The sequence below is a fragment of the Phyllostomus hastatus genome, unplaced genomic scaffold, assembly GCF_019186645.2.
Source record: "Phyllostomus hastatus isolate PE091 unplaced genomic scaffold, TTU_PhHast_1.1 phas_contig_524, whole genome shotgun sequence".
Taxonomy (NCBI): Eukaryota; Metazoa; Chordata; class Mammalia; order Chiroptera; family Phyllostomidae; genus Phyllostomus; species Phyllostomus hastatus.
This window is the reverse complement of record NW_025333900.1, coordinates 4,402,943-4,417,595: the sequence shown is the minus strand read 5'-3', so window position 1 is coordinate 4,417,595 and position 14,653 is coordinate 4,402,943. Positions and strand designations below refer to the sequence as shown.

At 42.2% G+C, this 14,653-nt stretch overlaps 1 protein-coding gene across 3 annotated transcripts in view; it reads right to left on the bottom strand.

Annotated features, from left to right (window-relative positions):
• The window catches only part of JARID2 (jumonji and AT-rich interaction domain containing 2), a 254,412-nt gene that overhangs the window by 49,892 nt on the left and 189,867 nt on the right, over window positions 1-14,653 (bottom strand). For all 3 annotated transcript variants that reach the window (XM_045847204.1, XM_045847206.1, XM_045847205.1), the window contains 2 exons: window positions 12,273-12,442; window positions 1,148-1,324 (listed from right to left, as the gene is read on the bottom strand). In XM_045847204.1, the coding sequence (XP_045703160.1) occupies window positions 1,148-1,324; window positions 12,273-12,442 (347 nt within the window). The remainder of the gene's footprint in view (window positions 1-1,147; window positions 1,325-12,272; window positions 12,443-14,653) is intronic.

Here is a 14,653-nt window from a genome sequence, read left to right as displayed (position 1 = left end):
GCAGAGTTCCTGATAGAAGTTCATGAGGAAACAGCCATAATAGCTCCCTACTCCACTGTGACTGGGTCACTCTGCTTTTCTTACTTTCTTTCCCTCAGCTGATACTAATTCAATTCATTATCAAGTCTTCTTAACACCACCCCTGCGATGTTTCTCTGAACCATCTCATTTCTGTGCTGATATCCCTGTTATATTGCCATGACCAACTTTGACCAGGTAATTGCCTATAATGACAGCCTTCCAATGTGTTTCCTTTTCTTCATTTCCCTCTATTTAATCCTCATAATCCATCCCAGCTTAATCTTTTCAGAACATATCTCCAATTAAGTCACTTCCCTGTTGAAAAACCACTGAGTACTTTCCACTTAAACCAACTTAAATAGTTTCCTCTCTCTGATATCCGATCTCTTATCCTCCTCCTATACCATATATAGCACCCCAGGAAAAAGCCTAGTTCATAATATACATGCATTTACCTGATTTCGTATCCTGAATAAGGGTTTTCTTTCTACACTAGCTCTACCTACTGAAATCATAATAATAACTTGATCACAAAACTTTCTTCATTAAACCTTTTTAACCAGTCCTGATTTGACAGCATGTCTTTGGATTCCTAGTACCTAGAGCTCTTACGAAATTTATCATCTCCACAACATAACAATATCTATAATCACCTTGACAATCTATTCATCTAGAACAGATTTGCCTGTGCTGTTATACTAACCTCTGTGCCCTCACAGTGTCCTGCACTTAGGGAAGTACATAGAACTAGCTCTATTACTAACAAGCTATCAGCCGTGTCCACCTTCACCACCAACATCACCTTCATCTTCTCCACAGATGATCTGTTCCAGCTCTCCCACCCAAAGCTTTGGATTTTATCTTTTTTTCTTTTAAAGTTAAAAATCAACAATGAGCCCTGGCTGGTGTGGCTCAGTGGACTGAGTACTGGCCTATGAACCAAACTGTCATTGGTTCAATTCCCAGTCAGGGCACATGCCTGGGTTGCAGGCCAGGTCCCCAGGAGGGGGTGCGTGAGAGGCAACTACACACTGATGTTTCTCTCCTTTTCCTCCCTCTCTTCCCCTCTCTCTAAAAATAAGTAAATAAAATCTTTTTTTTTTTTTTAATTTAACAATGAACCTACCGTGCCCATTGTGAACGTGCTTGTGGGTTTTTCCTTTCCTGGGGGTTGACTGGCATGAAGATGAAGTGTTGTTGGTGGCTGTTTTGACATCTTCTGTCTCATCATCTTCCTCCTCAACGTCCTCCTCGTCCTGAGAGCTTCCGAAATAGACCATGCTGTTGGGCAGCGCAGGAGAACCTGGGAGGTTTGAGAAAGAGGGCTCATAAGCACAGGTCTGGATGCTTGCCCCTTACAGAAGGAGCACTACAGACAGAGACATCTCCTAAGTTACAAACTTAAATCCTGATGACTGAGCAGACAGAACAAACTATGACTCTCTGTTGCCATTTCTAATTTATTTTTCAAATACCCACAGAAAATATCCTCCACCTGCATCCCCAGCATGGGCAGGACGTCATTCACCAAATATAACAGCAAGTTTTAAATTTCATCTAAACAGTTCTAGAGGTGAGGGAATAACCACTAAAGACTGAACTGAGCAAGAAAACAAAACAAAAAAATACATAAAATAAAAACATCTATCCACAGTGTTAAAGACAAGAGACCATTCTGTGTTACTGCCAGCAACAACTTCAATCTTCCTTCCCATAAAATATTTTGGGGAGAGCTACTGCCAAGTAGCAGAAGTAATAAATAATGTGAAATTCATTTCTACCCTTGTCCACTTTACTGTGAATGAGCTCCAGTCACATCAATAAAGACATAAGTAACCAATTTGTTTTCTTTCCCAAATGGAGATCTCACACTGCAAAAATAATGGTCAAAACCATTCCTGCCCAAATTCAGAACGACTTGCTCCAACCAGAAGATGAGAATGAGCAGCAGCAGGAAGCTGAAGTGGCAAACCAAGCACCCGTCTTGTAGAACTGCAACAAAACAGGTACCTCCAGTGCCCTTCCCTTTTGCTGTAGTCATGACCTACCAATATTCAAAACCCCCGAAAGTTATTTGGGTCTCACCACTGGGAGAAGTGAACTTCCAAAGGGATGTACGTGGCAAAAATGAATGAATGAATGAATGAATTGATCCTTGGTGGCTAACAGAATGTGATACAGTCTGACAGAAGCCATTTCCAGTGTTGATTTTTTCCCTCCCCTCTGATCATTTCAATTAGAAGCAGGTTTTCAACAGAAAAAGGTTATTAAAACTGACAGACTTCGGAGGAAGTCACTTAATCAAATAAGAGAGAGGAAGTAAAAAAAAGAAAAGGAAAGGAAGTATCTAGCCGTATTTCCACTGGAACGTGTTCATTATTCTTTTCTGCGTGGTCTTACAATCAGCAGGAGACTGTGACTAGGAAAGAGGAGCCGCAGCCCACCCCCACTTCCAGGCACGGGGAACACGCCAGTGCTGCCAGACCTTCTTCCCTGACTCTAACTGTACAAGGACTTCAGAAAAATCAGGCACCTTTTTTATTCACTCAGAACTCCTTCTGAGTGAGAACAAGAAATTTAACCATAGGCTGCACTCATCCTACATGTAACATGACATGAGGAACACATGTTACATGCTGTCAGACAGACACAGTGGAAGCTTCAGCACTTGGAAGTTACAAACTCAGTGGTTAAATTTCCCTATTTGGTAAAATGAGAGGGGATAAGTCACATAATCTCTTCCAATTCCTTCCAGATCAAAATGCCCATGTCTAGTGGGTGAAATCAGAAAACTAGGTCAGTGTCAAAAAGAGCAGGTTTTTGTGCAGACCCTGAAATAACTTGCGGGGCTGACTCTGCCATCTGTTGGAGGGAAGCAGGGTTAAGGCATGCCTTTCAGGAAGTGAGACCTGCACCGCCCCTCCAGCCTCCACTGCAGTCCCCTCAGCAGAAAATGCAATCAACTCTGCAACTGACGCCATTTGGCAGTAATGTGAAAACAGGGGAAAGTAAGACTCATAAAAATAATCTGTTCCAAGAGAATCAGGATCAGGTAAAATTGAAATGGGATGCATGAGAAAGAAACAGGGAAGTAACTACCACCTAAAGAATCTGTTGAGGATATTTTAAAATCTCAAACATTGAGTAAGCAGCATGAAGCAACAATCACATTCCTTACACTCAAGATTTGGAGAGAATGAGAACATTATGTTTCCAAGAACTAAAATGGAGAAAATGTCTAGAAGCTCAATTCAGTATCCAAATTTTGTTAATATCCTAAAGAAAGTGCACATGATGATTTCTTCAAAAAAGTAGAAAACAATCAATCTTATAAATGGGTGTGTTTTAACAGCTTCTCAGTAAATATAAATAAACTGAAGTGAGCAGGCAGGTATTCTAAAAGGACAGAGGCTAATATAAGAGAAATGTAAAGCAGGAGACAAGCCACGACCAGGTAGGTCAGCTGGTTAGAGAATTGTCCTGATACACAAAGGTTTCAAGGTTCAATCCCCGGTCAGAGCACATATAAGTAGCAACCAACGAATGCATAAATAAGCAGAACAACAAATGTCTCTCTTTCCCCCACCCACCTTCCTTTCTAAAAACATTAAAGTTTTTAAAAAATCAACAAAATAAAATGAGACAAATAACCAGTAAAAAACAGGAGTTCTGAGGAATTTGCTCTTCAACCTAAATTCTTTGAAGAATATGAAGTCTTTTTGATGGAACTGGTCCCCTAGTCAGAAAGAACACAATTTCTTCTAAGCATGGAGGCACAAGGGACAAAAGTAGATTGCCTGCCACTAAAAGGTGATTTGGGTTCTATTTAGGTGATTGACATGTTGGTCTGGACCTAAAGGTAAAGCACCAACAAAGAAACAGAATGAAGGATTCTTAAACCAGATGAGGAGTGGAGAGGCTAGTACAATAAAGGGAAGGAAAACTCAGGGTAAGTGGAGGAGAAAGATCATTGCTCAGTAATAACTTCAGGAGGGGAGCTGAGTTACCTATTAACAGCCCTTAGTTCAAATACTAGGCCAGCACCCATTCTTCCCTTTGGCAGGTGCTACTCACAGAGGAACAACACTCTGCCTAGATAGGTTTTACTCTCCCCTTCCAGGTTTCATTCAAGAATCCACTGCCCATCTATAATCTGTCTACTAGGAGTAGCCTCATGGACTATTAGCTTCTCTACAGAAGAATAGGCCAGAACTTGAATGAGCTGCTCATACCTGTAGTCAAACTGAAGCAAATAGATTCTACAAATTCTAAAGCTCTGTCACACGTAGCCATTGTAAACCCCTCTGAGCCCACGGAGCATGTGTGTCTGTAGAGTAGTGGGAAGGCTGAGCTAGCAGTCCAGGCCAGGAAGAACCACAGCACTGCAAAAGCGGCTTCTTTCTTTCACATTGAGACAAAACCGGTAAGATCATCTCTTATTTCACAATCAAGGCGACAAAAAAACATTGACTGTTATATGCTAGTACCTATAAAATAACTATAAAACAACGTCAAATATATAAAAGAAAGCAAAAGACACCTGAGAAGCCAAACCTAGTTACGACATTCATATGGGATGTATTTATTTCTTCCTAGCTTAGATAAAAGCTCAGTCATCTAATTTTTAAATAAATTTAAAGGAGGGAGAATCTGCTAGATACACATACACAAAGGAAAGGATATTTTGAGACCCTAACAGCATATAGAAGTCTGGACTATTTATCACTGGTGAAAATTACCCCACAGTCCTCACAGAATGGGTGAATGGTAATATTACATAATCGTATTGATGCTAAGTCAACAGAAATTTAAATTAATATTTAGTACCTGAAAATACGAGTGTGTGTTTTTCATTAAAAATAGTTTGCAACTTACAGACGCTGGCACATAAGAGGTAAACTTCATCTCTAAAAACTTTATTAGGGAAATTTCTTTCTTCCAAATTATCAGGTGAGGCAAACATTTGAAAAGCTCATTGTGGGTCCAGCATTCAGGGAAAGGGGAACATAGTCACAGGGATTCAAGTCACTAGCCTTAGAGAGCTGGAAGAGAGGTGATTCACAAACTGAAAATGCTTCCTTAAAGAAACGGCCTTCCCTTTCCACTGCAGGGCTCACCTACCACCTGCTGCAAAACACCATCTAAGATGCGAAAACAAGGGGGTCTCAGAAAGGGTTCAGCAGGCCTCAATGTGAGTCTCACCCTGCTGTTCTCAAGGTAGACTCTCCCTGTTGAGGATGAAACAAGGTACAAGCCCGACTCATGACAGCGAGCAAGGCTGACATCAAGAGTCCCGTGACATGTCTCCTTTACAAATTCTGCAGTTTCAGAGAATTCATTAATGAAAGGTATCTTAAGATGTTTAAGGATGTGTGGGTTAGGAGGAGGGGTAAACCCAATAAATTATAAAAGTGTATCTAGTATACAGCTTTCTGTTAAAATTACAGGCAGATTTTCTCTCCTGATTATTCAAGTGCATTAGCAAATGTGGGGGAAAAATCTGAACTTGGATCAGATAAGTGGAATCGGGAGTAGAGAGCACATCTGCGCTTTGCCAAAGCCATATTTCATTACTTTTCAGAATTAGCTGGCAATGTCTCCACAATATTTACTGAAGTGAAAACCAAATGTTTTCATCTGGACAAAAATCAAACTGTGGTATGTTACAACCACAACAGGAATCATCTTAATCCAAAAGCTTGCTTTCTCTAATTTGGGCTGTGGTTTCTATAAAATTGGATTCTCCTCCATGAATCATGTACACATACAACCCTCCTTCCCATTATCTTCCCTCCCCCAACCAGTTCTTCACCTCAACAAGCTAAACATAGCTCAGCACTATTTGCGAAAGGCCCTGAAGGGATTCCCTTCACACTGTCCTTTAGCTGGGGAGTCAAATCCTGTAGCCCAACCTAATAAACTCTGGGCTGGCCCCGGGGTTGGCACTTTCATGGCTGATGTTTAGGACACAGAAACAAAATGAAAAGCATTCAGCCCCTACTACCACATTAAACTGAAAAACAGGACTTCCACGTGAACTGGGAAGGACTGTGTCGGAGAAGAAAGGCATAGTTATTTTACTGAGTTCCTAAGTTAGAGGACAGGAAAGCTCTATCCACTGAAACTAGAGTCACAGAAAAAATCGGATGCAACAACTGCCTGAGTTCATTAATCCAACTCTGAGTGTACCGGGCACGCCCTGGGCACCAGGGACCCAAACAGATCAGACATCTCCACTCACCCTGTGCACTCATGCAAACAGAGTGACAGACGTCACACATGGATGGCAATCTCCCGATCGCTCCCAGGTTGGCCTTTACAACTTACAAGAGAAGGATTTACCACAGGTTTCCCCAATTTCACGCACTTCCATACACCCCAAGGTTATCTGCCTTATCCAGATAGTCATGGGCCTCAAGTTTTCTTTAAAGCAATCCCCACTCATGACTTAAGTGACTTCATTCTCTGTTGTAACAGAAAAGTAGTATCACTTGCCTTAAAGAAAAGGTAATAATGAAGATCACAACAAAAAATTTAAAACGTCCAGCTAAAGTAATTTCTGGCACCACCAGGAGTACATGCAGCAGGGCTTTGGGGAACAGCCCTCCAGGCCAAAGGCCAAACACAAAGGAAACCCCTATTCTTTGTGGGAAAAGGAGCTGCCCGTGCAGTGAGACCCACCCATCCCGGGTTTGCAACTTCTTTTTCAGCATGTGTGTCAAAAAGTAACACCAATGATTGAAAAGGACTCCACATGGAACCCAAAAATCTAGGAAAAAGTGTCAGCTAGGCAGTCAGGATTCCTTGTCTTTTGGGACTCCGTTTACTATGCATTGAGCATGCTGTGACGACCCTAAAAGCTGGGAGGCAACATATACGAAAGTACCGTGGAGCAACTCACACTCAAGTGATATTATTAGGTCATATACGCCTTCAGTGACAAAAACTCATATTTCTAAATTCAGACTGTCACTTTACACAGCTAAGAAGGGAGGCAAATTGCTTCCTATCTGCCTTCCTAAATGGGAAGGTAAGCAGGCTGATGGCAAGAACCTAGGAGGTATGGAAATACAAAATGAATTCAACAGTTAGAATTTCTGAAACTTGGGAATAAGTGTGGGAGCAATGAGATGGAAGAGTTAGAAACCTTCAGCTGAGTAATCCTTTTTTAAGGAAGAACAAGGAATGAAGTGACGACCACCTCTTTCTCAGTGGCCAGTCTCTTCCTCAGCACTCCTCCTCTCTGCAGTCACAGCCCGCAGCGCGGACCTATGCCCAGGTGCTCCCAGCTGTGTCTACCTAATCCCACAGTTAGGAACTTCCCCACATCAGGGCATGGGCTCTACCTCCAAGAGCCCTAACATGACAGACACAGCGATGAAAACAAAGCACCTTCCCTCCCAACCATGTCACCTCCCATGCTGAGCTGGCTAACAGCAATGAGACCAAATATCTTTTCATTAGCAGCTGAATTATCCCCCTTACAATCTTTTCCACATCATTGTCTATACATGTGGCTCACAACATACCCAAACAAGTACGCAGCCAATCCAATACAATGGGGTCTGGGGATCTCTTTACCTCAAATGAATACACAAATCATACCACAGAGCAGCCTTGAGGGGTTCAACCTATGCGACTTCCACCCTTCAAGTTTAGAAGTGGAACAAGAGGGAATGTAACTTCATCCAGACCACAGAGTCATTCTCTGAACACCAAAGGCTGTGCTCTCTTCAGCATGCAGAATGTCCACGAGTCATTGCAGAAACCTAAACACTATGGGAAAGGCCACCTGGCCTTTAGAACAGGGATACCAGTAACTTTAGTGCTATTACTAAATAAAGTTTATTTAGTGCAGAATAACAATGCCTCAGCAGCCAGCAAGACACTCAGCAAACAGAACAGGACTATCCCTACTTCAAGTTTTGTTACCTCATCTACACTACCTTTTCTACATGGATTTCGGAAAGGACTGAAAAAGCTACTTAGGGAATCTCTATAAAGTAGGGAGAAAGCAAGAGATGACTGGGAGCCTGTGTCAGCAGCCACTGGCAGGAAGGGGGGCCCGCTTTATCTCTGGGGAGGGCACAGCCTGGTCAGAGGCCAGCTGGCTGGGACTAGGGCCAGTCATCTGAGCACAATGTCTTGGAGCCTTAACAACTCATGAAGGTCACAGAACAATTAAAAGGGATCCATCCTTCCCCTCCTCTGCACTTAAGAATTCCATGGTTTCGTATTTCTTCACTAGCCTGATAAACTGCCCTGGCAAATAAATCGCTTGCTCAGCCAAACTCAGCCAAGTAACTAACACAAACTCTACTGAAAAACCAAGCACATGAGGAACATAAGGCTGGTTTGATCTGGAGAAAAGAGGGTGGCCACTGAACCCCTCAAGGTGGTGAGAACACCACTTTGGAGCAAACTTTCACGGTTACCATTCTCAAAAATTAAGATGCAACACTACTCAGAACAATCCATCAAAAAAAGCTGTGTACCACTCTGACCCTGTGCCTTCCTCCCCAAAGAGTTCATATAATAGAACGGATTCCCGTTTTGCTCAAGGAAGTTCATTATTAGCACCATAGTGTTCCCTGCAATTGGAGGATTACTTAATTGCTTTCTAGCACGTTAATCCCCTTTCATTTTGTGACCTCTAAATCACCCCAGGCTTTTGCATTTGCCCTACTTAGAATTTATCATCCTCAATACCCGAAGCCAGTACTCTATCAAAATATGTGCTCCTTGCCAACAAAGCCACTCTTTAGAGAAAACATCACTCTTCTAGTACATGCAGTCTATTCAACTGGCGTTTTAGATCGTTCCTCCTAAACATCAAATCAAACCCTTCTCCTCTCTGCTGTGTGTCTGCCAAAGCACACTGGGCAATAGTAAGTGTACTGGGACGGCCACTGCAGGTGCCATCTGGGCCTGTTTGACACCCATTAGCTTTAGTTTGACTCCACAGCAACTGCGTGGCCACAGACACTGTCTGCCCATCTTACAAATGGGGAAACTCTTGTCTGCATTCCTACAATAACCCCAGTGAGATGGCCTTCCTGTAGCCTCAACCCATCTTCCACTGAGCTGCCCGATCATCTTACTAAATAAAGGTTATACTGTGTCACCTCTCAGCTGAAGAACCTCTGTCGGGCCCTCACATTTAGCCCAGAGCCCACAGAATCCAACCCACCTAACTTCCTGGTTTTAACTTGGGGCACTCCAAGCCACACACTCCAACAGGAATCCAGGCCTTGGGGTTTCTGTAGAGCTGCTTCCAAGCCCCATTCCCTTTCTACAAAGCCTGCTCAGTGTCACTCCTCTCTGCAGCCACCCCAGGCCACCCTGAGCACCGCACCACTTGCTTCCGGCTGGTAAGGTGCACACTTCCACCATGGTGTTTTCTGTTGATTGTTATGGTTTCTTCCACCTACCACACTGATACTGCTCTCCTGTTTCCAATCTGTTTTCTAGGTGTCTAGCATATAAAAAGGATTCAACAGGAGCCTGCTGAATTAATTAGCAATTGAATGACAGCTGATCACTGAAGAGTCTCTAAGACTTGCGAACAAAAGGCAGGCAGTCCCCAAACAGAAAAAGCACTGCTTCACAAAGGCTGAAGAACTCAACCCCCTCCTCAAAAAAAACTTTCTCCACCCAGCAATGCGGAACTATAACACCCAAGGTCAGAAGAACGAATTGTGTATAGGTGTGTGCATGTTTCAGGAATCCCCTTTGGGAATCCACCTGGTTTGCAGGGCCCCATAAAAAGAAAAATGTAAATAAAAGAATCATTTAACCTGCCACTGCTCTACTGTATTAAGCTTTTTAATCTGTTAATAAACATAGTCAGAACAAAGAGAAGATGACAGAACTCATTAAGAATAACAAGACTGGTAACAGAAAATAGAGCGATGGTATGAATTTACATGGCACATACCCCCTTCTGCCATTTCTCTCCATGTATCAGTGAAAGATACTAATTATGCCTCTGGCAAGAGACATGTGGACCCCCTTCAAAGCAGCTATTTGAAGATAAATACACTTGCAGGCGAACACTTCAGGCCCTGCTGCCCTATTCTTTCCCTTCTCCTTCCCTTTAGAAATTGTAGGTCACGACAGGAAAGGAGAGAGCCTTGCCAGACTTAGGGAAAAGGTCTCTGATTGCCTTAAAACAGATTTTTTAAATCTCTAAAGCTTTCTAATCCTTGAATGACTGACTGGCTCATGTGTTTACATATCTACACTAATCCCAGTTTTATAAATGGTGTAGGGGGTTTCCCCCCACCCAAGGTTTCGTTGAAGATGCTGAATGGATTTGTGGGAAAAGACATGGTCTTGGGCTAGTCTGATGTCCTCCCCAAAGTCTTTCCCCTCCTTTCAAGATTTACTCTCTTCCTCATTCCAAATCAGTGCCAACTTGACTCCGGGTGATAAATGGGGACTGGAGAAAAGAATGGTCTGTAATCCTTGGCAACAAATATCACTTCCAGGTCTCTGATTTGATTCCAGACATTTTTTCCTATAAATAGTGAGCTTATTAAAAACTGCCTTCTTTACTCCTAACTGTGCCCATGTCACCCAAGGGTGATGAAGTGACTGGACTCCTTCAAGCTGAACATAAAGTTTGGAGCCCTGACAAGCTGTATTTGGTTTGTGATCCACACCAAGAAGGAAAAAGGATAATTAGAATGCAGGTATTATAGTGGCAATCAGATTCCCAACTGCCAACTTCTGTAAAGACTTTGGAGGAGGCAAAGACGTAAATGAAGAGAGGCATCATTAGCAGTTGACATCAAAAATTGAGAAATACATCTAAACATAAATACAAAATTAGATAAATGTTAAGACATTTGCAAAATGGAACAAGTATTCATGTGATACTGGAAAACCAGAGTACAAAAATTAAAATACAACACAATTCCATTTCAGAGGAGTGACTCATGAGAAAGACCCCCCAAAACAGAATTTATTTATAAAAAATTATGTATTTAGTCTCACATGTTTAAACTTCAGTCACCTTCACAGTACTCTTCATTTGATGCAATGCACCAAGATGTTTTTTTCTACTGTTCAAAACAGTTTTTTTAACAATCAATGTTGATCACTCTTAGTGTTTCTGTCATTTTTAGTTTTACCTCTTCCACAACAGCAAAACATTCCCCTTTGGGGACTTTTTTCATCCATGTAAACAACGACAACAAAAAAAGTGGATCAGTTGAATAGGGAAGGTGGGGTGTGGGGGTCATGCTGTTCTGAGTCAAAAACTGAACACTCAGCACAGCGTGGGCAGGTACACTCGTAAACCACCACCATGAAACAGGAAGATGTGTTCAAAAAGTCTTTAAAAAGATGTTTCACTGAAGCCAAATGCAGCCTCTCACAACAAAGCCAGAGAGTAAGCTGATACAGGTAAGTTCCTAGAACACTTAACTGGTGGGGAAGCCTGGACTACTAGAGTCCCACCCTCCAAAAGATAATTCTGGGGTTTTTAGGAACACCCCCTCATATATCATTGTGAATGTCCTAATTTTGCTGGTTATAGATTGTCCTTATTCTTAAAATACATACTAATGTGTTAAGGAGCAAAGGGAGGTATCTAATGAAAATTTTCTCTCAGTAGTTTAGGAAAAAGTTCTCTGCACTGTACCTAAGTCTTGCTATAACTTACTTCAGATTGTTTAAAAAAAAAAAGTACATAAACCTGAACCTCAAGCCAATGACCCACCGCAAAGAGCCTCTCCCTCCTGTTCACCTTCTCTCAACTAAGGAACCAAAGGAGTTCTCCTCACCAAAGGAACTCTCCAAGCTCATGGCTATCTACAGCTCCTCTCTATCATTAAGAGGCTCCTCATCTCTCTGCCAATCCTTTTGTGTTCTTCCCTCACAACTGTTAGAAAACTTAGTTCCTGTGGTAAACACTTTCCCAAACACAGACATGTAAATCCAAACCCATCTTTTATTATAGAATTTCATACTCACCTTACACTCTGTTAATTGCTCCTGTTTACATATATCAACTGGTTATTTCCACTATTAACTATATTTAGAAATTAAGAGTGAAATGAAAACATAAGGAGAAATATAAAGACTCAAGCACCCTCTTAGTGGTATTTCTCACTTTAAACTCTACCTCAGAGAACTGAAAGAAGCATGCAGCAGAGATCAGGCTAACATCTATTCCTGTGTGTGGTATGTTCCTTTTTCTTTCAACTAGGCTGTTCCTTCCAAACTGACTGGTAGTACAGTCTTACCTCGAAGGCAGAGAAAGGTAAGAAAATCTTCTGTCTTAGGCTTCCTTTTAGAGAGGTCAGAAATTTGAGTAGCTGGAGGGGGTAGCAATGGCTCCACTATCTTTACTGGAGTTGTGCTGGGACTATTCGGCTGAGATTGAGCAAACTTCCTTTGTGCTTGCAGCCTGGGCCTGTAAAAGCAGAAGAAAATTAAAAACAAATTAAGCAGAGATCAAAGCGTATAGAGCTATATACAGCAATAAAATTATGTAACAAAAGGGGGGAAACACCCTATTTCAAGCAAATTCTCTCTAATTAAGGTTCTTTATCTCTATGACAGGCCTGCTTTGAAGGGCAACAAATTGGGTTAAAGGGCCGTGTTTTACACACTGATATAAAATATGCACCATGAGCGCATATGCGCCGGCACATGCCTGTGAACAGACCACTTGTGTGCCTGTGCATTTCAAACACTGTGTGTGATATTTGATGACATGGGATCACTAGTTTAGGAATAAATTTAGCCCACAGTGATGAGGAAACGCCAATCAACCTGCCACTGTCATACAACACTCTATTCGCTAACGTGACACTGTCACAAACACACGGTGCCCTCTGTACTGAGTCCTCACACCCAGGACACTGCTGTGTCCATCCATCACTGACCCTGTCTTGTACCCCACTTCTGATCGTTTCTGACTCCAGTCAGCCACATAGGTTCACTACAGTAAAGCTTATAATGCAGAAAAAAAAGTATGTATCTCCCTAGTCTACCCAAAACTCTTCCATCCCCACCATACTACGGATTGCCCTCTGCCTACACAGGGTAAAACTCAATCCCCTTAGTCAGAAATTCAAAAACCTGGCCTTAACCTGCCTTTCAGGCCTCTTCCTCATTAAATCCCACCCAGATAATGACTTCCACTGATCCATTCAGTGTCCACAAACCACGGTTTAGAGTTCCTTAACTGACATCTTTCATTTACAAAATCTTTTTTTAAAGATTTTATGTACTTATTTTTAGAGAAAGGGGAAGGGAGGGAAGGAGAGAAACACTGATCGGTTGCCTCTTGCAGGCCCCCAACTAGGGAGCTGGTCAGCAACCCAGGGGCCTGCCCTGTCCAGGAATTGAATCAGTGGCCTTTTGGTTTGCAGAACATCACCCAACCACTGAGCCACACCAGTCAGGGCTCACTTACAGTATCTTAACATAAAACACATACCTTTCTATCAAGTTGAATACTAATGAGTCTTGGAATGGTTTCTTTCCATTTTTCCTAACAACAAGCTGACACCAGAGCTGATAGCTAATTTCCCTTTCCCTATACATATCCTAACATATTTTTCCTTTATGTATAACTAACCTGACATTTATCATAAATTGTCTCATAATAGCTCTTTCTTTCACCGTAAGGCTCTCAATACATCAATGGAAGCAGGTACCTCTGAGACCACTTTAAACTGTCTATCAGGCCCTGCTCAAGAAGGGGAGCGGGGGGCACAAATAGAACCAAGCAGCAGCCCTGCAAGCACAGGGCTTTATCTAGATCTGGTCAGAATTCCCAATCAGACTCAATCACCGTGTGGGACTGCTAACGCCAACTCAGTTCAAAGTTGCTTTGAGTTACTACATAAGAAATAAAAGGAAATGTGATATATTTATAAAGCATAAGCAAGTAAGTTTTCCCTGAACTATTGTTGGGATTAAATATTGTTGTACATTAAACTGACATTCAAAATACTTAAAATTTTAAATTAACTTTCTAATATTCAATAAAACACTAAACCAAGATATTCTCCTTTGTAAAAAGTAACGCCTCTGAATTTAACCTCCCTTAAGTCCTGGCCAGTCTCTACTACTCTTGCCATCTCCTACCACCCACCCAAAGCACTCTGGTACAGATCATATTCCCTATGCAAACTGACACTCGATCAAAGGGAGACAGCATGACCACTATGCACTGACTGAGCAACCTTCAGTCCTTAAAATCTGCAAACCTCACAGCATATCAAAAGCACTTCAGAATCCAGGACAACCAAAGTGAAATAGCCACGTTAGCAAGGTACAGACAGAAAGCTCAATAAGTTTAACAATTCCTCAAATGTTATAAATGAGAATAGAGAACGAAGAGCTTTTCTGCAACTGACTGACTGTGTAGGATGGGACAGACCTTCAGGGTGTGCTGAGGAAACCACTAAGCCCAAAGGTGCTGGGAACCACCCTGCCCGGTATCAGAAGCTGTAACCCCCACCAAGGCTAAGGCTGAGGGAATGACCTTGGACCATAAGCCAGCAAGGAGACAAAAGCTTATCTCCCTGGCAGGAGTGCTGCTTCTGCTCCTTTTACTTCACCCTGCCTGGCCCCCAATGCTTAGTTGGTTAGCCAACGACGGGTAAGATTG